This window comes from Carya illinoinensis, chromosome 3, assembly GCF_018687715.1.
Source record: "Carya illinoinensis cultivar Pawnee chromosome 3, C.illinoinensisPawnee_v1, whole genome shotgun sequence".
NCBI lineage: Eukaryota > Viridiplantae > Streptophyta > Magnoliopsida > Fagales > Juglandaceae > Carya > Carya illinoinensis.
The window spans coordinates 49,101,733-49,128,494 of record NC_056754.1 but is presented as its reverse complement, the minus strand read 5'-3'; the positions used below and the strand labels follow the sequence as shown (position 1 = coordinate 49,128,494).

General features: G+C 39.3%; 1 protein-coding gene across 3 annotated transcripts; it reads right to left on the bottom strand.

The window, feature by feature from the left end:
• On the bottom strand, positions 1 to 26,762 carry LOC122305059 (dnaJ homolog subfamily C GRV2). Of its 3 annotated transcripts, XM_043117354.1 has the most exons (22): positions 25,845 to 26,762; positions 23,947 to 24,180; positions 23,617 to 23,704; positions 23,300 to 23,508; positions 21,972 to 22,073; positions 21,836 to 21,898; positions 19,436 to 21,670; positions 18,674 to 19,036; positions 18,138 to 18,278; positions 17,290 to 17,682; positions 16,692 to 17,183; positions 10,154 to 10,377; positions 9,701 to 10,045; positions 9,101 to 9,395; positions 5,429 to 5,941; positions 5,014 to 5,359; positions 4,587 to 4,930; positions 4,012 to 4,476; positions 3,248 to 3,372; positions 2,217 to 2,340; positions 876 to 944; positions 1 to 484 (listed from the first exon to the last, which is right to left on the bottom strand). In XM_043117354.1, exons 1-22 carry the CDS (start codon positions 26,259 to 26,261, stop codon positions 278 to 280), a joined length of 7,794 nt encoding a protein of 2,597 aa, XP_042973288.1. In that variant the 5' UTR covers positions 26,262 to 26,762; the 3' UTR covers positions 1 to 277. The 3 variants fall into 3 exon arrangements, with proteins under 3 accessions (XP_042973288.1, XP_042973289.1, XP_042973290.1); XM_043117355.1 differs by lacking the exons at positions 23,617 to 23,704; positions 23,947 to 24,180; positions 25,845 to 26,762 and having other exon boundaries at positions 21,972 to 22,083; positions 23,300 to 23,503; XM_043117356.1 differs by lacking the exons at positions 23,300 to 23,508; positions 23,617 to 23,704; positions 23,947 to 24,180; positions 25,845 to 26,762 and having other exon boundaries at positions 21,832 to 21,898; positions 21,972 to 22,017.

Below are 26,762 nucleotides of genomic sequence, written 5' to 3'. Positions count from 1 at the left end.
CAAAAATTAATTCACTTATATATTGAAAATAGGGCAGTCGACCAACTAAATTTACAGAAGGCATATGACCTCCTCTTTACACGGGAAAGCAAATAGATTAGCCCCTTCACTTTTTCTCTTGAAAATTGCAATCAACACCTGATTATCTACCCCTCAGAAGGAGAGAGTATGCAAAGATAAAAAAAAAGCCAAAAAAAAAAAAAAAGGCGATTCAACTGTACAGTGTGCTATACAAATGAGTAAAATATAACGCTCAAGTCTTTCTTCTGTTTTTGTACTATGAAGGGTGATCCTGCTTTCCATTTGAGTCCGATGTCATCATTGAAGCAGGTCTTGAAGAGGCAGATTGTGGTGGAGGAGCTGTAAGGGCATAAGTGAGTCTGGATGATGAATTTTCAATTAGACCAGCAACCCCTGCAGCAGCTGATTGAGCATTTGAAGGTAGGAAAAGGTCATGTTTCTGATCTTTATAAGCGCTCCAAACCTGCAAAATAGGGAGCATGACCAGGAATTGAGTTACAATCTATTTATTACATTTGAGTGACAACTTTCCAATTATCAAGGATCAGAAGGAACCATACTGACAAGAATCTCTCCAGCCGTGGGTAAAAAAGGGGAAAAAACTCTGTAGGTTGATGCAGGATAAACTAAAATGCATGGGTATCTCATCCCAAAAATGTATGTTTTATGTTACTAAGCAAAGAGAAAGTACAAGATCATTCATTATATCATAGAATACTTTCAAAATTGACAATTCACTTTATCCAGACAGACAGGTTAGCTGCTAGCAGAATATGGTTCAAGGATACCAAAAAGCAACAAATTGCATAACAAATATCACGGTTGGGAAAAAGAAAAGGGGCCTTAAGACTTACATCAGAAGCATTCAATATTTCGCGCACTTTGGTACAATGGGCCCCTTCTGTTGCGAATGCATGCAAAACCTGGACCAACACAAAGCAGTTAGTGCTAAGCCACTTGAAAAAATGGGATGAAATTTAGCTTCACAGGTATGTTAAAGCTCTCTCTAGTTTAGAGCAAATTAAAACCTGACTCCAATTTTTATTCCTTGTTAGGAGTCATAAGAAAGGTAATGTGAGGAACAAGTTGGAAGTTCCTAAGGAGTAACACATAAGTAAATGCAATTAAAAAAAATAGAGGATGTTTACTTAATCACATGATAGATGAGTTTCAAAGGATGTTTCAGTAGAATGTATTATGTAAACTGTATGAGAATAGCGAACAACAACAATTTATCTCCTTTTTTTTTTTTTTTTTTTTTTTTTGGGGGTTAAATACATAGCAGCAGCAACAATTTCTCACCAATGAATTGGCATGCAACCAAATATTTTTCTTTAGTAAGGAAGCAACCCAAGTTTACATGCACCTAACAGTTATATATTACATATTAATTTCAATTTAATTAAGTATTTTTAAATTAAAAATTTTTAATATTAATTATTATTTCTAATTCATTTTATTCAATTATTGGTCTTAGTTTTTAAATCAAGTAATTTTAAGCTTATTTCTAACATTAAGGTTTTTTTTTTTTTTTTTTTTTTTCCCCGTTTATTTTGGGTTTTTAAATTTCCAAGTTTTTTTCTTTCTAATTTTGGTTGATATTATTAAATCTATTTTATGATTTTTTTTTTTTTTTAAATTATTCTTCCGCGATTCTTAAAACTTTAGTTGAATTCTCTTTTTAAGTTTAGTTCTTTATGCTGATTGGATACTTTTTTTTTTAAAAAGGATTTTTTTGACATGTCATTATGTGATTGGTTCTAACATGGTAAGGGAGTGTCACAACGGCAGTTTCTGTCCTAAGATTACCAGACATCGAACTAAGGGACCAATCTTAAATTCGATATGTACCATATGGATCAATTTCTTTTAAAAAAACAAACTCTAAGAACCCATCTAAAATTGAGCAAAACTGTAGGGACCAATAGATGAACTTTTTTTGATGGGTAACCCATAACATTATTTGATTGATGAACAATGACAGATAGCCAACCCCTTCCAAATGGCTCACCTCCTAAGGTCCCAACCCAAGACCTTACCCCATTAAAGGCGAGGTAACACAAAACTATTACGGCCTACAATACACTAAACATTTAAGCGTGTTTGTGACTGGAAGATATCCGCTCAAAACTTTAGACTAGCATTACAAAACCAAAAAAATCTCATGAAATAGAGAGAAGGATGAATATTCAAACCTCGATTGCAAGCACTCTGCCTATAGATGCTTCAGATTCATTCCATTTCATCTGAGAGCAAAGACCATTCCTTCCACCAGCCCTCCAATCAAGAAGGCCAAGAAGTACTTCAACGAGACCAACCCTGTAATGTTCACACGAATTGTTCTACTATCAGAAAGCATGGAAGTATAACTTAAACAAAATAAACACATCACGAGATCAGAAGTTCCTTTGAGAAGATTTTCCTCAATAAGGTTTATTTAGCCTATGAGAAATACTAAATCAAAGAGACAGTTACAATTATAGGAAGCATGTCTGCTGTAGTTGAAATATTAGACAGTAGGCAATACTATATTATCTTCAAGTTGGCAACAGTATATAAATGTATAATTGATTGTGTTGAAAGAATTCAGACTTGATCAATAGAATTATGAGTAACTTGTGTCAGGAAGCCATTGATAAGTCAAAACTACCAAAAGAACATGCACCCTCAATTAAGATCGGAAAATAAAACAAGTGATACAAACTTAACGGTCAAATCTAAAAGAAGGATGCAGATAACAACTTTCATTAGTTTGGGGTCCCCGTTGCAAAAAGAATTCAGGGAAGCAAAATGTAACTTTGTTTTATATTGGGTAACTATTATGATAATTAAGTGTAATCTCTTTTTTCTAAAAAAATTGAAATAAAGTTTTTTTATAGGTTAAATTGAAATAAAGTTCCCTATGAATAAATTATACAATGAATCTAATTGAGGGATTTAATTTAAAAAACGTAAATCATGTCACTCATACAAAGAAAGAATAAACACGTGCAATCCATAGGTAGACTATAGCACCATCAAAATAAATAGATAAATTTTAAGTATAGTTAACATGCACCTTATCCACAACTCTTCAAGTGGGTCGGCCTGTGTATTTTAGCATGTCTTGGTGCGAATAAAATATTTTTCACATAAACTAGGATCTACGGGGCACAAACCACGCCACAATTGAAACCAAAAACAGACATGGAAGAATGAATGAATGTTGAATATAGAAGTTACTCACTTAAGTCCTTGCGCAACGAGAGCATCTCTAGCTCTATTTCCAGCAACCACAACACGTTTTAGTGTCTCGAGAGCTAATATGCTTCCACTTTGCCACCCTATGGCTTTCATTAGAAGTGGAACAACCTGAAAACAAGGTTGACAGGAGTAAGCAAGGGGCAAAGATTAAGCCACAAAAGCATAGCAGAATATATGATGAACAATGCAAGGATTCATGACTATTATAATCTCTAAACCCTTCAGCATAAAAAAGACCCTACCCCTCCTCCTCCCCTTCCTGTCACAACATCAATAAAATTAAAGATAGATCTTTTTTTTTTTTTAAACGAGTAAAACAAAGAATAAATTATTATCCAATATAACTAGTGTCTGGAAATTGGAAACTTGCCAAGCAGATAAAACCTAAGCAAAACTGTATCCTTCCAATTCTCAGAACAATAAAGACAATAGACAAAATAAAAATTTCCTATTAAAGCAAGGTCAATTTTTAAAAGATCTTAAAGCAGATTTTCTGCCTCAAGTCAACAACCATGAAATTTTGTACAATTTGTAATGGTGTACTATTAAGAAGAATGGAAGGATGTGGATAGCATTTTGATATCATTTCTACATAAAAAAACAGCACTTCACCAGTGCCTTTTCACAAACTTAATCGTATGCTTATCCCTTTCAAGTGAATGGACACGTTTGTTATATGTGACAAAATTAACAGAATCCACAAGACATCAATTTTAATGACTCAGAAATGGATCGTTTAGCACATACCTGAGGAGTCCCTACACTAGTTGCTGCCATTGCTTCAGCACACGTAGTGCTAGCAGCAAGCTGATGCAGCACACGTAAACAACTAAGACGTACACGTTCTTGTGGAGTTTGTGAGGGTTGTGTCAATCCATCGTCAGGTTCATGGCCTCTATCAGCATAGACGCCATTATTAAGCTCCTCTGATGCCATTGTTTCTCGTCTTCCCTCATAGGCTACAGCTGCCACAAGTTTGGGAACATATCCAAGATATCCAACATGATCTGCAAGTGCAGGGTGCACCCGCAATAAGGAAACCAAAGCAGCTGACAAAAGCAATGGAAGTTCAGGGTCAAAAGATTGGGCGTCATAATGTGTGGCAGCAATGGACGACAAATACTGATCCAGCAGTCCTTCCAAGAATCTCTTTGGATTTCTGAGGGGAAATTTTGGATCTTTTAAGAACAGCCTGACATATATTCCACCAACCTGCATGATCATGGAGCTTTTAGTTCAGTGAACTTTATCTTTTTTGATAAGTTAGTTCAGTGAACATTATAATTATGTATATGGCTAAAAATAGCAATATCAAGTGATACCTGTGGCTCATCTCTCATTTCCTGCTGCCCAGATGCCTTCTCAGGTACATCCCAATCAACCATGCGACCTTTTATCTGTTCACGATAAAGGTCTGATGCCATAGTTGCAATTTGAGCAGACAAAGAAGCTGCCATTGCTGGTGTCCAGACAAGTTCAGGTGTCTCTGTAGTCTGTTCAAGGGAAGCTACAACAGCCTCACCAGGACCATCCCTAATAATCGATACCATACCATCTGGAAGAAATCTTGCCAGCGTTATTGCAACTCTAGGCCCATGCATGGGCTGCCCAACAAGTTTCCCCAACAATGAAGCCACTGCTGCTCTTTGCTGCAAGGGAATTTCTTCTGCACATAATAGTTTTTCTTAGTAATAAGATATATTTTAAATAAATTTAGGAAGAAAATGAAAAAAAAAAGTTCATTATTACCCTGCAAGGGCAACAGGAGTTCGAGAATGTACACTACTCCACCATGCTTGGCTGCCGCCCAAGCAAGTTCCGCTGTGCTTGCCAATGCATAAAGAACATGAAGAACCCCTTCTCGACAATTTGGAGTAGAGTGAAGCATTTGTACTAAAAGGAGAAGACTAGATCCATCTGCAACCATTGCCTCCAAGCAAGGAGCATACGCAGTCAAGAGTGACAGTACATTCAGGCAAAGTTGATGAATGTTGCTTTCTGATGCAACAGGCACAGAAAAGCATTCAAAAAGAGGCAACAGCCTGTCTTTAGTAGAAAATATTGATGCCAAACTTGGTTTGCTTGTCAGTAAGTTCTGCAAGTATAAAAATGTATTAGACATATTGGACAAGTAGTAAGTTAATATAACAAGCGAGAAATGTACCTTAAGTGAGGTCAATCCAGATTGAAGGTTCTTAACCAGTTCAAGTTTTTCACTTTTTGCCACTTGTCCATCTGGTACTGTCAAAGAATCATCAGAAATCTGCTGTTCATTAAGTGATCCAGATGCCAAATCACTTTGGTTCTCATATGTCACATGCTGATCATTAACTGATCCATGAGCCATATCATTTTGAGGCTCAGATGCCTTGAAGGATGAGCCACTGACACTAACTTCGTTTTGAACATCTGAATCTGTTGCACACCTAGAATGCACTAAATGTGCTATAAAATCAACAAGAGCAACACAAAAAGCTTCTGGTTCACTGATCTCAAAGTCAGGCTGATCATTGTAGACCCTCAAGTAAACATTGCCTACAAAGAGCTCTTTTGACAGTGCCTTATACACAAAGACCTGTGAATCTTTTAGCTCATATGAACCATCAGGACCCTGGCTTGCACGTTGCTGATCCACAAATTTCAACAGTTCTGCTCGGGTCAAAGAGTTCCAGATAATCTAAAACCACAAGCAGCTAGTATAAGGAATAATAAAATCAAAATAAGATTAACAATCACACTTGCAACCAAAGCGCCCAGAGATGATGGCTAATGAGATGCATGCCATATGATCAATAACTCTGTATGCAGATAGAGCTTCAGATACATGCCATATCATTTTCTATTCCCCAAATATAGAACAGCAATTATTTACAGAATCATCTTATTAAATCTCACAACCATACAATCTTGGGGCCTGGGCAGGAAGCTAAACAAAAAAAGTTGTATTTGAAAAACAAATTAGAAGGAAAACTAGCCATATAAAATTATTATTTTGATAGGAGAAAAAATTATTAAAGCTATTATCTCTAAAAGAGGCGATCATTAGTTGTTTGAACGATTTGAGGAAGTTCCAATCACTGAACATACCCTTTAGATTTTGCAAGTGACCAACCAAATCCCCTGAGGTTGACTAATTGAATGTCGGGAATTTGTTGGCATGGTTGGTTGATTTTCTCAATTTTGTGCCTAGACATCAACAGGCCAGGCATATATGGATATAAACAAAACAAGGTTCAGTTAATGGATTGAGATTGGCAAAAAAAGAAAATTTGATGAGATTGATTGGAGTAGCCACCATAGGATACTCCAAAACAAATTGGGACTAAAAGGCAAGTTCAAGCACAGGTGTTTTCCTTTTTCGGTTTTTGACAGCATGTAATAGATCAAGACTCATCAGCTGATCGCTCTACAAGAACCATCTGAAATTGACCTAGATCAATCAGTATGTTGCAGTATGATTGGTTTTGTCAGTTTTTATGGGCATGCGAACACCCTGAACTTGGTTGATCAGTCGCAGGAGCTTTTAGGCTTCAAAACCAAACATGATAGCATTGATTTCAGTGAAACCAAAACCACATTGCATCACCAGATTGTTGGAAACTGATCATGGTCGGTCAGTTCAGTCAGTTTCACTTGTCAAAAAAGTTCAGTCAGGCTCATTAGCAGCATGATCACCCCTAATCTTCAGGCCAATGTTTTGGCCTTCGAGAAAGTTATAATTAAGAATAAAAGAATTATAATATTGAGGGTAGCATAGATTGACATGACTGGTTTTGACCATAAGAAATACAAAACATTCCACATGCCACACCACGGGACTTATAAATGATCTAGGAACCTTCTAAATATTGTTAATATAGTCACTGATTCATGTCTCAAGATGCAAAATTTAATATTTAGCAACTAAAACAATAATTCAACGCAAAATATGCAATTGAGCAAAAGAATGCACCAAAGGAAATAGAAAAATTAACATTAATAAAATGCAAGACCTTAGGCGTACCTTTATTTTTTGAACAAGTACAAGACCTTAGGAATACAGACTCAAAGTCTTCGATATTGCACCATCTATGAATGCTCATTGATGGTTTCTCCACATTAAAACATTAATCAACCATCAATTTGTTAAGCAGTGCTGGTGGGGGTTGTGAGCAAAATATCAGAAGCTTGGCTAGTTTTTTGGGGTGTGAGGCCGCTTCTTTGCCTAATAAATATTTGGGTCTTCCCTTAGGAGCCCCTTTTAAGGCTAAATCCAGTTGGGATGGGATTGTTGAGAAGATTTAGAGAAGGTTGGCCGGGTGGAAAAGGATGTATTTGTCGAAAGGGGGGAAGACTCACTTTAATCAAGAGTACGCTTTATAATCTCCCCACTTATTGTCTATCTTTGTTTCCCTTGTCTGTGGGGGTGGGTGGTCTAGCAGATTGAGAAATTATTTCAAGCTTTCTTGTGGGGTGGTGTTAGGGAGGAGACCAAGATCCCTCTTGATAGTTGGAACAAAATTTGCTCTCCAATATCTTACAGAGGTTTGGGGATCTATAATTTGAGGATTTTTAATAAAGCGCTTCTTGGGAAATGGTTGTGGATATACCACCCAGAATGGGATTCTCTTTGGAGGGAGAGGTTATTGACCTCTTGTTTTTTTTTTTTTTTTTTTTGTTTGGGGGAAAGGGGGGGGGGGGGGGGGGTGTTAGGTTGGTGTTCTAAGGAGGCGAGGGGTGTGTATGGAATAACATTTAGAAGGGCTGGGAGAGTTTTTCTAGTCATATCTGTTTTGAAGTTAGAGAGGGATCCAGGATGAGTTTCTGGAATGACATATGGTGTGGTGACCTTTCTCTCAAGACAATGTTCCCTTCCCTTTTTCGTATTTCTTCTGATGAGGAGGCCTCAGTGTTGGACCTTCTGGTCACCACCAATAGTTCTTTTTCAGTAGAATGTTCGTTTTACTAGAGCAGCCTATGATTGGAAAATTGATACTTTTTCTAAATTTTCAGTTCCTTATATGCTGTGAGTATTGATCATTCTGTGGTGGATACGACGCTTTGGAGGCCTAATGGGAGCAAGAAGTTCACTGTTCGATCTTTTTATAAGGTTTTGACATCTCAGAGTCATACTTCTTTTCCTTGGAAGTGTATTTGGAAGAGTAGGGTGCCTTCCAGTTGCTTTCTTCATTTGGACTTGCATCTCTTGGGAAAATCTTGACCATGGACAATTTGAGAAAGCGTGGTTTCATTGTCATGGATTGGTGCTACATGAGTAAAAAGAATAGGAATCTGTGAATCACTTGTTATTGCATTGTGAGGTGGCTAGGGCACCTTGGGATGACGTTTTAAGTAGATTAGGAATTGCATGGGTGAGATGCCTTGGAGGGTGGTGGATCTCCTAGCTTGCTGTAATGGTCTTCAAGGTAATCCCCAGGTGGCTGCAGTTTGGAGCATGATTCCTTTGTGTCTTATGTGGTGCATTTGGCTTGTGCATACTTTCTTGCTTTGGTTTTCTGCTATTGCACTCAATGAAACTAGTGCTCATGATTCTTGTTTCGTTTTCCGGTTCCTAGAATGTAATTAGGTGTTTTCTTTTGTATACTCCTGTGTAGTTGGGAAATGCCTATTTCATTCTCTTCAATAAAGTTACTTTTACTTATAAATAATAATAAAAAAATGCTGATCACACTAATTTGAATCCTAGATAGCTTATATCACCAAGTTATTGCACACCCAAACAAATTGCAATAAAAAAACTAAACTTTTAACAACATATATGTATATTCAAAATTATCCAACAGAATTTGATCTTCATCCCTGGAAATATGAACACTTGAAAAATCATAGGATTTACCTCTGGAGACTCCAAGTTTGTGTTTAATCTGGATAATAGGTCTCTAGGCACTTGGTCTTTCAACATACTAGCAAGTTTTGGAGTTAGCAAGGCTTTGAGAGCATCGGCTGCTTCTTGATTGTAAGGTGTTGAATTCTCATCAGTACATGAACCGCTGAGCCTTGATAGGGCCTGGGATGCTCGAACAGCATGCAAATTTTTTGCAATCTGAACGCTAGCACCAACCCCAGGTGACTCTGTCATATCAGATTCTTCAGCAGTTGAATCATACTGAAGCAGCAGTGGCAAAAGGTACCTAAAACGAGCCAATTGCAGGGTAACAAGTTTTCAATAATATAAGTCTCATATGCTGAATAACACAAAAAGAAAAAACTTCAGAATGTACAGCATTAATTTTACAAACATCTAGAAATAAAAAGAAAGAATGGGCATGCTTATAGTTTATTTATTTATTTATTTATTGTTGGGGTGGGGGGATTAGTAAGAAGATACACTTGATTCCAGATATTGGCAATTAATTTAGCAGCAACGTCAAGGGGGTGGCTAAGAAGTATGCATGGTGCATACATATTAAACCAAGTCAATAATAAGCTAACTTACCATAAAACACCAGCCTTTAATAAAGCATTCTGCAAGTCCGAGGACACAGAAACATGGGCAATTGTCTGGAGGGCAGCATCAACTGCGTCTGGTACAAGCTCAAGTTCAGTACAGTGTACAATGTCCTCAACTGGTCCAGAAAGTTCAAGCATCTCAACTCTGGCACTCTCAAATTGACTCAAAACAGAAAAGGTTCGCATCACATTCGTAACAATAATTGCAGATGGTTCACTTGCAGGAGTAGTTGGCTGAACAACACACATGCAACGGGAAAGAAGAGTTGCAAGAAGTTGTATCCCTCCATCCCTCACAAGTTCTTCACCATTCAAAGAAGAAGATGCACACCTAAACATGGGACAATCATGAGAATTAAATCAACCATAGCGGTGTCAAAACTCACTTGTTACAAAACAATAAAATCAACCAAAGAGATATTGGTATAAGGGGATTTACGTCAGCCAAGTAAGCTCTGATGCAGCAACAAGTAGGGGTGCTCTGTCAGAGGAAAGAAAGTTGTTATCATCTTTGTCCACAGTAACTGCATTGAGTAACATGGGATAGCCAGCATATTTAAATGGCTCTAGTACATCCCCATATCGTCGGTATAAGATACACTGTCCTTTCAATAAAAGTAACAACCTCCAAGGCTGAGGACCTTGCAAGCCTTGCATGGTGGCCTGCAGAAAAGTCATATTGAGGGAAGAGTTAGTGGAGTTAAAACAGTGGGATAAAAATGAACAATGATGATTCATATCTTTCTTTTTTTAACAAGTAATAATAATCTTTATTAAAAAGCAAGAAAGGTGCACCTGAGTACTCAGGAAGTATACAAGAGAAGCACCTAATTATAACAAACAAAAAGATAAAGAAAAATCATGCAAATTTAGCCCATTAAAGCCTATAGAAACAGTCCACATGAGAAGGGTATTGATAAAAATAGTTTTAGTTTCTACAGTGTTCATTCATGGTCCTCAAAAATTTTACCGTTCATTTCCTTCCAAATACAGCAAATGAGGCAAGCAGGAACCACCTTCCACATTACAATGATTTGCAGATTGCCACTTTCCCTTCCGAGAAATAAAAAATATCCACAATTCTTTTGGGCATGACCCAAGCAAATCTAATGATTGAAGAAGTTAATCTACAGAGTACTTGCAATCTCACAATGAAGTAAAAGATGATCAACGCTTCTCTTACACATGCAACACCAATCAATCATGACAATGTCACTTCCTTAAATTATCTATAGTGAGAATCTTTCCCAGAGAGGATGTCCAACCAAAGAATGCAGCTCTCAAATGAACCTTTGTCTACCAAATGCTCTTCCATAGAAATGGATTGTTAGTATTAGGAGTAAGGATATTATAAAAAGAATGAATGTTGAATATCCCTTTTTCGTACAAGCCCAAAAAAAAAAAAAAATTGTCTTCAGCACCTCTTCTAAAGCTAGTGGAATACAAGTTCAAAATTTCACTAAAACTTCCACCTCCCAATCTTGAGCTGCTTTGAGTAAATTTATATTCATATCTTTCTACATGAAAAAAATTTTAAAAATGTGCATATTATATTTGCTTTTTGTTTTTATAAGTAAGCAATTGTATTAATGATGATAGGCATAGCCCAAGTACACAAGATGGTAGATGTGCATATTATATTCTGAAAGCTCTACAGAAAAGCAGAATCTTTATCACATTGCATCTTTAATCCTAGAATTTTTGTAGCCACTCATGGTGTACATTTTTCAGACGCAAACAGTGTGGGTGACAGAGATGTGGGGAGGAAAATAGAGGCAGGTATGGCAACTGCAGTGGAAGATGACTGAAATGAGAAAGGTGGTCGGGCGAAATAAGGTAGGGGATATAAGAGGGGCTGGAAGGGGCCGGGCCAAGAACTGAGGCCCACGGGTAAAGGAAAGGGGAAGGAAATTTTGGAGTATGGGTTTAAATGGAGACAAAAAACTGGGCTGAAGATAGGGCCCCAGCCCAAGGCCCAGCCTCTTGGTCTTTCCGAAAAGGGCTCAGGATCCCAACAACCTGGCCCCAGCCCAAGGCCCATAAGCCCGAATCAGGCTCAACCAACCGGTTTATGTGATGGGCCACACCCTCCGGGCCCATCCGAGAAAAGCCCTGGCTCCCAAGCCACAGCCCTTGTGCCGTTACCCAGCCCCAATAGAAACACGGCTTGGGAGAGAACCGAGCCTCGTGCTCCTTCGTTGGAGCAAGTTCGACGGTCGCTAGCGCAAGGTAACTCGTCGGAACTAAGTCAGAACCCGCCGATGCTGACAGTGGAGCTCTCCGACGACGGTACGCCTGAGTGGAGTGGCTGAAAACCCTTGACAGAAATCCCAAATCTTTATCCGAGACATATGGTTTCTTCTCTTCTGCCGAAAAAGGGACAGACCTCGCCGACGGGAGGATTGATGACCTTTTGACGGTGGAGGTGCCGGATAACCATTCCTTTTTGTGTTTGGAGACTGTTGGGCTGCCGGCAAAAGAGGATGGATTCTCGGTGGGCTCTGATAGTGAGGAGATGGGGTGCTTTGATGATGAAATGCTCTTAAGACATTCTCAGGGTTGTTTAGATATCATAGGGATGGAAGAATTCTTGTTGGTTGAAGACACTTTTCATAGAGAGGGAGTTCAAGAGATGGATGCAGTCCTGAACAGTTTGGTTCCTATACAGATAGCTGAGGTAGTAGGGTCAGTGCAAGATGAAGAGAGTGAGCCAATACCCTTAAATTTCTTGAGTCCAGAGCAGCCTAGGATTTTAGACTGGGTTTTTAATACAGTAAAGGATATTCAGCATTTGGTGGGTTTGAGGTGTGAAGGTTATAAAGAACAGTTTATGGCTCTACTTACTGTAATTGAATCAAGCTATCATCAACATAGAAAAGCAGAGTAAAAAAACAGAGAGTTGAGGAGGTTAAATTGGTCCATGAATTTGGAAGGAACTGCTAGTAAGGAATGGACCAAAGGGAAGGGTGTGACATATTCCAAGTGAAACCAAAAATTGTATCGTGGAATGTCCGCGGGTTAAACGAGGTCAGTAAGCGTCTACAAATAAGACACTTGCTACTCGAGTGGAAGGCAGACATAGTATGTTTACAGGAGACAAAGCTGAAACTTATTAGTAGAAACATGGTGTGAAGTATATGGAGCTGCACATATGTAGATTGGGTATACTTGGCAGCCAAAGGGGCATCAAGTGAAATTCTAGTGATGTGGGATAGAAGAGTGGTGGAGAAAATAGAGGAGTTTGTGGGAGCATACTCGGTGGCTTGCTTTTTTAGAAGCGTGGCAAATGACTTTATGTGGGCTTTTGCAGGTGTATATGGTCCTAACCTTGACCATGAGAGAAGATTGTTATGGGAAGAATTGGCGGGAGTACATAGCTGGTGGGAACTTCCTTGGTGTATAGGTGGAGACTTCAATGTAACTAGATTCCCAACAGAGTGTTTTGGGAATAGAAGAATGAGGCCAGCTATGACAGAATTTTTGGAGTGTATTTTTTATTTGAATCTAGTGGATTTACCACTAGTGGGGGGTACATGTACCTGGTCCAATAATCATACATGGTCTAGACTAAACAGATTTCTAATCTCACTAGAGTGGGAATGTCATTTCCCAGATGTGTGGCAAAAGAGATTGCCTCGTTTGAGTTTGGATCATTGGCCTATTTTGTTGGATTGTGGAGGGGTCCATAGGAGGCGTAGGTCCTTCAAATTCGAAAATATGTGGTTGAAGGCGGATGGCTTTGAGGAAAAGGTCAGACAATGGTGGACTTCATATCAGATACAAGGAACCCCTAGTTTCATTTTTGCAGGTAAATTGAAAGTTCTAAAAAAACATCTAAAGCTGTGGAACAGACAGTCTTTTGGAGATATAGGGGAGCGTAAATAAAGCAAGGAGCTGGAGATCCAAGGTTTGGAAAGAATACAAGAAAACCAGCCCTTAACACAAGAAGAAATAGCTGTAAAAAAGGGGTTGGAAGCAGATCTGGAAAGAATAGTAGTTCTTGAAGAGACATCATGGCGTCAGAAGTCAAGAGCGTTATAGTTGAAGGAAGGAGACTGAAATACCAAGTTCTTCCACAGAATAGCTAACTCACATAGAAGATACAACAACATTGAAATGCTGAAAATTGATGGAGTGGAGTGTCAGGATGAGTCAATGATAAACCACAATGTCGTAGACTTTTTTGAGCATTTGCTTTCTGAACAGGTGGGTTGGCGGCCTAAACTGGAAGGGCTTGGTTTTGATTCCATTGAACATAATGATGTAGACCGATTGGAGAGGCCTTTCGAGGAGTTGGAGGTTTTTGAAGTTGTAAGGAAAATGGTAAAAGATAAGGCGCCGGGCCCTGATGGTTTCTTGATGGGTTTCTTTCAATCTTGCTGGGTTGTTTTAAAAGATGACCTCATAAAGGTTTTCCAGGAGTTCTGATTAGCCGGAAAGTTTGAAAAAAGCCTTAATGCTACTTTTCTCGCACTAATTCCAAAGAAGGTAGGGGCAGAGGAGATTAAGGAGTTTAGGCCTATTAGCCTAGTAAATGGGGTTTACAAGATTGTTTCCAAGGTGCTAGCGAATCGTCTGAGTGAGGTAGTGGGGAAGCTTATTTCGAAACCTCAGAATGCTTTTGTTAAGGATAGACAAATTCTAGATGCAATTCTTATTGCGAATGAATGCCTAGATAGTCGGTTGAAAATTGGTGAGGCAGGGATTATATGCAAGCTAGATATGGAGAAGGTGTATGATCATGTCAACTGGGAGTTCCTTCTTGATCTTTTGGGGAAATGCGGGTTTGGAGAGAGATGGTGTTCTTGGATTAGGTGGTGTATATCAACGGTGAAATTCTTCGTCTTGATAAACGGAAGCCCAACTGGTTTCTTTTGTAGTACACGAGGCTTGAGACAAGGAGATCCGTCATCCCCTTTACTCTTTGTTATTGTGATGGAGGCACTGAGCAAAATGTCATTAGCCTTGGTTATGAATGGGTTTCTAGCTGGTTTTAAGATTGGCTCTCCGAATAGGGGACTTGTTAATGTCTCTCACTTGTTGTTTGCAGATGATACTCTTTTCTTTTGTGAAGCAGATCCTAACCAGATCATAATTTTGAAGGCCCTTCTCCTGTGTTTTGAAGTAACTTCCAGACTGAAAGTCAATTTGGAAAAATCCGAGATGGTGCCTATTGGAAGTGTTTGACATTTTAGACAGTTGGCTAGTATATTGGGATGCACGACCGCATCTTTACCTATTGACTTATCTGGGACTTCCAATAGGGGCGGCCTTGAGAGTGGCGTCACTATGGGACTCAGTTATTGAGAAAATGGAACGTCGGCTAGCCGGATGGAAGAGATTATATTTGTCTAAAGGTGGACGGATTACACTAATCAAGAGTACTCTGTCTAATCTACCCACCTATTTTTTGTCTCTATTTCCTATTCCAGCAAATGATGCTCTTCAGCTGGAGAAACTTCAAAGGGATTTCTTGTGAGGTGGACTAGGCAGAGAACAAAAATCTCACCTTGTTAAGTGGGAAAAGGTATGTAGTCCCATCTCGAATGGGGGTTTGGGCATTAGAGATATGAGAATATTCAATTGGGCATTACTAGGTAAATGGCTGTGGAGATACTATAAGGAACCTGACACCTTGTGGAAGACAGTAATAGAGGGCAAATATGGGGACCTATGGGGGGGTTGGTGTACAAAAGAAGTGAGAGGAGCACATGGAGTGGGTTTGTGGATACATATAAGAAAAGGGTGGGAGGTTTTCACTCGTTATACCCGAATCCGTTTAGGAGAAGGAACCCGTATTAAGTTTTGGTACGACACTTGGTGTGATCATGTGGCTCTAAAGTAATCTTTTCCTTCATTATTCAGAATTGCAAGAGATATTGATGCCTTAGTAGCTGATGTAGTGGAAAGATCAGGGGAGCAAATTCAATGGAACATCCACTTCAGTAGGGCGGTACAAGATTGGGAGATGGGCAGTATTGAAGCCTTCTATAGCCTTTTGTATTCTATTAAACCGGATAATTCACATGGTAGTTTATGGTGGATACCTACAGTTAAAGGTACTTTTTCGGTGCGCTCTTTCTATAAGTCTCTTACCTAAGAGACACCTATTCATTTTCCATGGCGAAAGATATGGAGACATAAGGCGCCACCCAAAGTAGCTTTCTTTGAGTGGACTGGAGCATTGGGTAAGATTCTCACAACTGATAACTTGAGGAAGCGCAAGGTGGTCATCACAGATTGGTGCTGCATGTGTAGGAAGGGAGGTGAATCGGTGAACCATCTCTTAATACACTGTGAGGTAGCGAGAAGGTTATGGAATGAGGTTTTTGGCAGATTGGACTTGGCTTGGGTTATGCCGGAGATAGTGGTCGGGGTTTTGGCCAGTTGGAAAAATCTGAGAGGAAATCAACAGATAAAAGCAGTGTGGAAGATGATCCCTATGTGCATCATATGGTGTTTATGGCGAGAGCGCAATGACAGGACATTTGAGGACAAAGAGAGATCGATGGAGGATTTGATAGTTTTTTTCTTTAGAACTCTTTGTACATGGACCATAGCGGTTGATTTCAATGGTTTGGGGTTACATGAATTCCTTATATCCATTGATCATACATAGAACTGGTCACTAAACATTGTATCAGGCTTTTGCCTTCTTTTGATAATATAATTATTTTACTTATAAAAAAAAAAAAAAAAAAATCCACTTAACAGCATACATGAGCCTTGGACAGTGGACCTTAAGAGATGCAAAAGCTTCATAAATGGCTACACTTGTTAGAAATTTAATATTTCGAGACAGACTCAGAAGGAAGTATGAAGTGAAATTATATACAATACACAGATTTTAAGTAGTTATACTGATATCATGGAAATACCATTGAAATTCTATAGATTTCAGTGCAAGAGAATTCTGGATATTCTCATGATTAAGCATTTTTCAGATAGATACACTTAATCTGGAGGACAGTGATTACCTGCAGGCGCTCATAAGCTTTCTGTACAGCAAGAAACTTCTCCCGACCCTCAGGATTTTTGTCTGGATGGTATTTCATTGCAAGTTTCCTATATTGTCGCTTGAGTTTTTCTTCATCAATGTTCTCAACCTGCTTGGATATGCTAGATATCTCCTCACCCAACTCAAAACTAGTTTTATTGACATCATCACTCGACACATCTTCCGGGTTTATCTCTAAAATTCTGCAAGCTTCTTCTTCAGAAAGATCCATGGGTCTTCGTGTCAACTCTTCACGCCACATTACCAGTAATGACTGGAGAAATTCAACATGCTCAACAATTGGCCATTTTGGAAACCGGATCTCATCACACAAGTTCCGAAGATAATAACGGTGACACCACATTTCATCTCTTAGCTCTGGGTATGTCACTGGTGGCATAGGCGCATACTCATATAAGGAGTGACAATGCTGTGACAATTTCTGGGGAAAATCTCCAAGATGCTGCAAAACCTGGGGGGTAGGAAAGAGGCACAGATTCAGTTGTAGTTTATAGATAACCATCCTCTAGTGAAATGAAAAAAATAATGCATAGGCCTTGCTAGAGGTCTTGCTATACCTGACGTATCAGATATTCTGCTCGCATTTTATGGGTCCATATAATCTCAGGCGTATCGGAATCAGAAACCATTGCTGCAGCAAATGCAGCTGGACCACTACGCTCCAGTACATATAGCAAGGATTCAGGAAGAAGTCCACCCAATACACTCCGTTTTGCCAGAGGCAATGAAGAGGAAAGAGCAGCTTCTTCCCCACCATGAAATGCTTGATGGACATGAGTCACCGAGAAGAGTTGAGCAATTGAAAGGAGATTAGATCCAGGGTATGCCAAGGCAAAATAAAATGTGCCCGTGCTGTATAGACGAATCATGGCCTTGGGATTTCTGGTGACAACAGCCTTCAGCAATGCAGCAGCACCCTCTACAATACATGGTTCCCCGGACAGCATAGCCTAAATTTATTTGGCAAACAAAATTGAAGATAATAGGTGCTTTTCAACATCCATGTTTTCAGATTAAGAGGAAAGCTCTACACAAATGTCCTCACAAGATCAAATAGGTTAGAAATATACCCTTACATCTGTGTATGCACTCACCCACACCCACACACACGTATTCCATGTCTGAACTGACCATCAGATTACCGTTAGGACTCGTTTAGCATTGACAATCAAAATTCAGCTTCAATTTTTTTTGGATAGGTAAAATAAATTTTGTCAATAGAAATGAAATAGGTGTAGCCCAAGTAGACAAGACATATATGAGATGACAGACCTAGTCGAGAACTAGAAATGGATACAACAAAAACATGAAAGCTGAGTCCGTTGAAATCAATAGAAATTACCCACGACATTAGTGTATCAAAGAAGAAACATCTAAGTTCATTCAATACAGCTTCAAAATTCACCTGTGCAATATGTGGAAGGCAACGTGGACTCGACAAGATCCGTTTTACTCTAGGAGTTGGTGTTACTATCTCTCCGGCATCATCTAGATCTGAATGAGCAGATACCATGCTCTGTAAAATGAACAATGCTGCCTCCCCTACCTGAAAACAAGTAACATCAATCGGAAAGTATTGAGGAAATAAATCAAGAAAAGGCAAAAGTGACAGACATATTATTTCCAAGTTAGAATTAGAGCTAGAAAAACACTTCTGGAGCTAGAAATTGGAAATATCCAACATGTATGATTCTGCAACATATTGCATTACTAGGTCTAAAAAAAACAACAGTAATCAAATCGCATAAAGGAATGGAAAGCATATGTCAAAGTTGAACATTAAATAACAAATAAATTTCGCTTGACCAATAGATAAACCAGTATTACTAGATAAAATAAACAACCAAGAACAAAACAGATAGAACTACTACTGTATTCAAGCAATTTTAAGGGGGATTTTTCCAAAATGTCAAATCCAATAATGACCATATATTACAGGACCTGATTAGAAGTGAGAACTGGAACCCGAATAGATAGCACCCAGCGAAGTTCCCGAATATCACGCAATCTCTTCCAGTCAAGCATCCCAGACGCCCAGCACCTTGTTGTCCAATCAATTGCTTTCTTTGACCAGAACCTCCTGATAGCATCCTTCTCCACAGGTCCAACTTGTGCACCATCCTTGTCAATAAATGACCATTCCTTAAGTGGTTCCATGAAAGCTGTAGCTGCAATCAAATTTGAATGCAAAGGGATAGAAGTCCTTTCCGAAGCCTCATGAACCACTGTCAGCAGATCCACAGACAAAACACACCCTCCAACCAAAACACAAGCCTCCACATTCGATAGAACTTTCATCAAAGCCTGCACATATATATTGTTGAAAATTTGTTACCATCCAAAATATAACCAAAATGAAATATGCAAACTTCAATTCAGGCTTAGCCTAGATCTTGAGCCCATTCCATTATAAGGTTGGTTCTCTGGAGGATTTTAGGGTTAACAGTAAACACTATAAAAATGAATTCACTGTTGCACTCTTCTATAAAACTGCAGTGAAGGGTAAGATCGTGTGTTCACAACCCACTGTACGTGTGTATAACTTACCAACAAAAAAGGACAACTTCAGTGCAAAGAAACAGAAGAGAACATGTCACTTGCACCAATATGCACAACAGACCATGGTAAAATGAATCATTAAGGCAATTGAGATATCAGTAGAAAAATGAAATAAAAAGTCAACAGAACTCAGTCTGAATGTACCTTCAAAAGGAGAAGAAGACGATGCCTTAAAGCTCTATCATCTGTCCTATCCAAAAGAACTGTGATGTGAGCAGTGCCCTCAAAAGGACCTATTGTCTTATAATGCTGCTCATATACAATTGCCATTGCCCTTGCACAAAGCTCTCTAACAGAAGAAGCTCCCCCTCCACCAAAACCATCTAATCTTCCCATGTTACACCAATCATCAGATGCACCCATCTCATCGGGAACAGCGCCATCTACTGTAAGGCCTATGTCAGCATCACATAAAAACCGATGATAAAGCGCTCTAAAGAAAGCAACTGGATCACGCAGTGGAAAATCCTGTGCCCTACCACTGCTGCCACTCTCAAGCAGTAAACGCAGATAGTATTGGCCCACACAAACTTCCTTGGACAAGCTAGGATAACTAACTAAGAACTCAGAGTAGTTCCAGGATATTTGTGGCACACTATCTTGCCCAGTCATAATCTCTGCTGTTGCACCTCCTGGAACGATATCTTCTGTTCGCTCCTTCTCAACATCTAGTTTATGAACCTCAGCCTGCAAAGCTTCCCTTAACTCTTGCCTGGTACGCTCATTCCAGATCAAATCTGCGCGATTATGGTCAAGACTAAAAGCTCGCCAAAATTCAGGCCAATTACAAAGTAGCCTTCCAGAGCCCACAGGGGTGTGTTCCACAACAACCTGAGCAGGAGCTGGAAGGCCTGTATCTTCCAAGCCGCCTATATTGGCATTAGAATCAACCATATTTGAAGCACCTGGTTCTGATGCCTCATGAAGACTGGCTGATGGAGCATCAGCTGAAACAGCTGAATCATCATTTTGTAGAACTCCAGAAGAGAACACTTCACTGGTCAAGTTATCACCACTTGGAGCAACAGAGGACTGAGTGGTTGTGGTCTGCCCTAGATTTGGCTCTAGAGCAGATCTTTGGTAGCCATCTGACCCTTTAAAAGCACCACCACCAACCTGTCTTGCCAAATCTCCGACTTCAAAATTATTGACTGAAGGTGAGGAATGCTCTTGAGATACAAATCCTCTTCCTGAGCGACCTTTCCTCTGTTGAAGTAAACGCCTCTTTCTTCTACTGGTCAATGATGCTTCCTGACTGGCATCTTCAGATGGAACTCCATCAGAACATGTGTGCAAATAAGCAACCAGCCCAGGTGGCAAAACTCTAGACAATAATTCTAGAGCTGGTTGATAGGAATCTGCCCAAAGGGCAACGAGCTGTCGACTGACCTCACGCCTCTCACCAGCAGGAAGGAAAAATGCATGTAATAAATGCCTCAATAAAGCACCATCACGCAAAGCAGCATCACGCATGGACTCTGCTGCAATTGCATCTTCTTCTGCAATTGTTCGCATAATCACAGCTACTGTTTCCCTGACGCTTTCAGCAGGATGCCCAAACAGAGCAAACAAGCGACGCTTCAAACCAGCTACTTGGCGTAATAGTTCAACGAAAACAGTATATTGAGTGGTTTCGCCATGTGGTTCACATATCATGGCTTCTAAAACTTCAACAACAGCCATTGACAATAAAGGCGATATAGACAATGGCTTCAGCCTATTGACAAGAATAATAACATAAGCATGATTAGCAAACAGTACTGATTTGGTGTGCATAATTGTAGCATGCTGCTCTCCTTTGGAATCTGTTAACATATTTGTATCACCAGGACCACCACCAATAAGGACTGCAACAAGCCCTGCAGCTTCAGCAGCTACACCCTCTGAACCATTTCTGAGTAAGCCCATTATTCTTCCAACAGCAGCTGGAAACGACATCACATGTGAAGCTGCACTTCTTGATGCCAGTAATCTACGTAAACATGCAATGAAACCCATTACTGTTGCAGCTGCTTTAGGTGAAGGGGGCGGTAAGGGAGGAGACTCTGGAGGAAAATTTGGAGTAGCCGGAAGCATTGTAATTAAGGCCATTAAAGTCACTTCAGGTACTTCAATGTTATGAGGAACTCCACTATATGCTATACATGCATTGAACTCCCTTATTCTACGCCATAACTTAGCTCTAGATCCAGGAATAGAACCACCTTCAGCAACAGCATCTTTTGCAGCTGCTGCTAAATGTTTCAAATGCAAGGAAGCACCTTCCATATCAGCACCAGGACGTTGCTGTCCAAATTGTAAATGAACTCTTCCACAAGGTGGATCAATTCGATGGCCTGGCATTGTCAACCTTGGTAATACAGAAACTGGGCACTGACCCTGCAAAATTTACCCCAGAGATCAACCACACCACATCAGTGTCTAGATTATGTATTACCAATAAAATTTCTTGGTGGAATCAACCACACCACATTCATGTTACAGAATCTGACTATTCAGGCAAACAAAGGTTATCATCATCCAAGAGAGAACACATCTACCTACTTCTGATTGCAAAACATCCCGAACTGCAGCAAGTAAGCTATCCCGAGACGTACTTGCGTAAACCTACAATCCATGCCACACACTTCAGAAACATTACCCACTAAGTGAACCAAAAGAAGAACTGAAGATAGCTTACATGGATAGGACATCCATCGTGGAATTCAATCGCAAACATCTGGGGCTCCTCGGAAAATCGAACAAGAGAGCTTACTGCAGATAAAGGACGAACACTAACAGCCTGCACACATCTAGTGATGATTCTCAGCATTTGATATAACACCACCAAAAACACACCAAACTAAATAAAATAATCCTATAGAATGTTTTTTTTCCACGATGAGGAAGATTAATTTTATTAATCATGGAAAGAGATATTATCCCAATACACAGGAAGTATACATAAATCCACTCAACAAACAAAAGGGAAGAGTGCTATATTGTACTGAAAGTTAGAAATAGACAAGGGAGCACCATAATGGGCCTTTGTCCAACGATACAAGACGTTAAAGAAAATTAAACTCCGACACCATCTTTCGCAGTCCTTGGCCCCTCTCAAAGTGGAAGAACAGATAGCGACCATCTGGAACGAATGGTTATCTTTATTCATTATAAATTATGCAGGTCAAAACTCCATAGTACGCACAAAGGGACTTCTAGTACTACAGAATGTTCAATCTAAAGAATTTATTCCTATTTTCACTTGCATGTACTTATCATGTCCTCACATGTTCTATTACTTCTCTGAATTGTAAGATTTGTACAGAAATCTATAATGCAGCGCCAGATAGTCTTCTCATATAATTGCCTTCCAGATCATCTAGAATATAACATTTTCTTCCTTTAACATGCTTATGAAAATTACTAAGAATTTAGGAAAAACAAAACTTAAAATCTAGGTGAATAGTATCACTTGCTTATAAATATGTTTATTAAATTTGGAAACATGACCCCATTCTATGATGCTAAGCCTATTTACAGTAAAGGGATGTTTGGGGAATGAGATGACATGAGAATTCTATGAATAGTGGTGAAATTATATGAGTTTAGATGTTTTATTGAGTTTTGAGAAATGAAAGAAAAAAAGTTGAATAAAAATATTATAAAGTTAAAATATTGTTAGAATATAGTTTTTTAATATAATTTTTGTTTTGGAATTTGAATAAGTTGTATTATTTTTTGTATTTGTTTGGAAGTTTGGGACAGTTGATGATTAGATAATAATTAGATGAAAATGTTGAAGATTTGAAATTGAAAAGTGTTTGTGTTTAAGTGATATTTAGGAAGAAAATTATGAGAAATTTTGAGATGAGATGAGATTATTTGTGTTCCCAAACAAGGGCTTAGACTGTGTCCATCGTTCACATATGGCAGGAATAATGCACGGAGTGATTACTCTAATTCAGGCATATATCAAAAACCTGAAATATAAAATTGAAAAAAAACCCCTTGAATTCCGCAGCTTACTTCATAGTTATCTGGGCGCCTCTCAACAAGTGAAACCCTTGTAAGAATGAGTTGACGAGATACAGCATCACCATGATCCCCAAGCCCTCCTTTTGGGCCAACACCCAAACTCAATCCAGGAACATTTAGAGTTCCATGGGCAGCAGACCGCAATCTTGTCACGGACCAACCCCCACAAGGAGTTTCTTCTGCTCCTACTGCCTCTTTGGCTGTATTTTTCATGTTTTCAAAGGTTAAGAAACGCCTAGAACTGAAGCACGAAAGAAGAAAAAATACAATAGATGAAAAGTGAAGAAAATATGCTTATGATATGTTACCCCTTTTCTTTAAATACTCTGCTGCAGTGAGGGTTTGGGAACTGTCCACAGATAGTGACAAACCAACCATGGATTTTGCAGTTTTAATCTGCAAAAGATGTACAACTATATAAGTCGTAATGGGGAAAGGGTAAACAAAACAAAACCCAAGGCATTAGCATGCCCTGACAGGCATAATCAAACCGGCAAGTAGGATCTGAGTTCCTTGTGTCAGAGGCAAAGACATGAGAAATACTGATAGAGTACTAAAATAAATAAGCACAAAATAACTTATCAAAAAAAATAAATAAGCACAAAATAGTAAGTCAAATACTTGGATGCCAGCCATACCAAATTTGAGATGATAGAAGAAGTCGTTGTCCCTGAGGCAGCCTGAAAAGCTTTAGATTTTCTTCCATATAATGGGCAAAGAACAAAACCTCCATGTTCAGCACTTTTCTTCCCGTAAGCATCAGAAAGGAGAATGACTGCAGGGGAATCCATATCTCTGAAATCCAAGCACCAGCGAAGATCTCCAGATTTTTGATCGATAAGTTCAACACCAACATAAGTAACTTTCAATTTCTGTGCAAGTCAAAAGTTGTGAATTTTTAACAGTTTCAGTTTAAAGGAAAAAAAATGAAGTAATGGACAACAAGATAGATTGTATGCATAGTCATTTTTTTGAAGTAAGAAGACTTCATTAAGAGGCGCAAAAGGCACAATCTAACTACACAGGAAGTATACAAGAAATACGCCTATCTAGCAGAAAAAGAAACAAGCAAGAAAGTTATGCCTGTTAAAGTGTATCAAAGCTGTCCAAAGGAAGAGAGGTTAAAAAGGAGAGTTTTGAGATCCTCTAGCATCCATCTCCTGTCCCTCCAAAATGTATGAGCCATCCAAAGGCACATTGTATATATAGTATGAAAAAATCCAAAAAGATTGGTCATTGTAATGACTGACACTATGATTTAGCAGCCACTAAAGGTTGGAATGAGGAGTAATACAAAAACTCTAGGGCTGCATACATTCGCCTTAGCAACAGCTGTTTAATCTTGTGGTATCAATGGGCTTTGATGTGAATGTTACAAAGAGAATTTATCAAGGTGCAGCTAAACAGGAAGGAAACTAATGAAGCTATCATCAGACAAACCGTATCATTTCTATAAATATTTTCCTGCATAACTCAACTGTCAGCTAGTGAACTTTTGGAAAAAAGAGAACAGTTGCTTGGTAGATAATTATAAAGAATGATGATTCAGCATAGAGAGTGCATTTCCAGTTCCTCCACACGCCCAAAAAAAAAAAGAAAAGAAAAACTCCTCAGTGGCTGGCAATTACCTGTTAGCACTGAAGCTTAAATCCTAACTTACAAGCCAAAAGGAGTTTTTTTTTTTTTTTTTTAATAAGATGAGATAAAAGGTGATTTCAGAGTAGAAAGTTCTTCCCACGTCTTCATTTCTTTCTTTTCATATAGTCTAGTTCTTTTTTTTTTTTAATCAACAAGTAATAAACTTTATTAGTCTAGTTCTTAATCATACAAAACGAACAAACAAGTTCTGTTACCAAATGGTTGCAAAAAATTAAAAATAATATAAAGGAAAATGTTTACATTAGTATGCATGCATGTCTAGCAACCAGTAATACACAATATTTATGCCTTCTAATAGTCTCATCAACGCTAAACACTTGCATCAGAGTGCTTGGTGAAGAAACAAACATGCCTCGTATCACTGAAACAACTTACTTCCAAGCTTAAAATCATTCAAAGTAGAATGAGTCGTGCCTAGACAGGTGATAGGATTTTTAGATTGTTGGAGACATCAAATTGGAAATCTCTCAGTTTTAGCTGCTTGGAGGATGGTCCCTTTGTGTGTCACATGAAGCATATTGAGAGAGCGGAATGTGAGATGATTTGAAGATCACGAGACGTAGGTGGAAGAGCTAAAGAATATGTTGCTCAAATTTATTTATACACGGTCAGGGGCGTATGAAATCTTTAATTTTTTTCCAATATTTCTGTTTATTTACGATTTCGGCTCCTTTTAAAAAGATTATCTCCCATAAAACTTTTTACTAGGGTTCCACCTGTGCTTTTAACTATTTAATGAATTTACTTATAAAAACCAACCTAATATCTAATCCAAGGCAAAAAAGATTCTTTTACCATCAACTTAATACCGTAAATCATCACATTGGACAATCCAAATTCACTTAAACTAAGGGAAAATTAATATAGAGTAACTTACAAAAGGGACCCACTCCGAGGTCCGCCGGCGCAGATGAAGCACCGGAAATTCGCCAACGGCCCCCAGCCTACTCCATCGTATCCTATGCAACTCCGTCAATATGCTCGCCCTATACCGCGAAGAGAATTTCATCGTCTTGAATTTACCACGCCCGTCGGTGCGCAAGCTCAAGTTGAACTCGTTCGAATTGTCGTCGCGGCCGATAATCGGAGTGGCGCCCTCGAAATCGGTCGCAACGTCGTACGAGTTGGTCACGGACAGCGTGGAGGGGTCCAAGGTGATTATGGAGATGCTGGAAAAGCATAGTATCCGCTTGTAGCGGCCGCGCCAGGAGTGCTTGATGACAAGGTAGCGGGCCAGGTACTCGGGCTCTTCGAGAGGAGGGGCAGAATGGGAATGGTGAATGGAAGAGTCCATGGGAGTCGTTCGTCTTGGCGGCGGGTGGTGAGGACCGGGTGCGTGCTGACGGCTCACAGAGTCGAGGTAAGCAAGGGAGTGGGGAGGTGGCGCATTGTGAGGGCGTAGAAAGAGCCAGATTCCCGTACGGGATGCCGCCCCCGCCGGGCTTCGGTGAGGCCCGGACTGATTCGCCCCCAGCTCTGACGGTTATTCACGGATTCGCCAACTGGAATCGATCGAATTAGAACCTAACTAAACCTAAATTCTTCATCTTGATCGGGAAACAGATGAAAATAGTAAGGATTTTCACAAAAATGCGTTCGGATTGAATTGCAGAGAGAAAGGGAGAGATCGAATCGAAATGCGATTGAACAGAGATAAAACGCAGAGAGAGAGAGAGAGCGAGCTATGAGGTGGAGGAGGAAGAGGAGAGGTGGGTTTCGCTGTGGAATACCTTACGGTCAAGGCAATTTCGCTTGATGAGGTCTTCCCCTGCGGGTGATTTTGGTGGGTTGCCCT

Bases quoted from the DNA above. Each gene is read 5' to 3' on its own strand.
- LOC122305059 (XM_043117354.1), bottom strand. From the start codon at position 26,261: ATGGACTCTTCCATTCACCATTCCCATTCTGCCCCTCCTCTCGAAGAG. The intron at 21,671-21,835 runs GTAGGTAGATGT...TAAATTTTGCAG, and splicing joins GGGATGTTTTGCAATCAGAA to GGTCAGTGCCCAGTTTCTGT. The intron at 10,378-16,691 runs GTAATCACTGTC...ACTTTTCTGCAG, and splicing joins AAGCTTATGAGCGCCTGCAG to GCCACCATGCAAGGCTTGCA.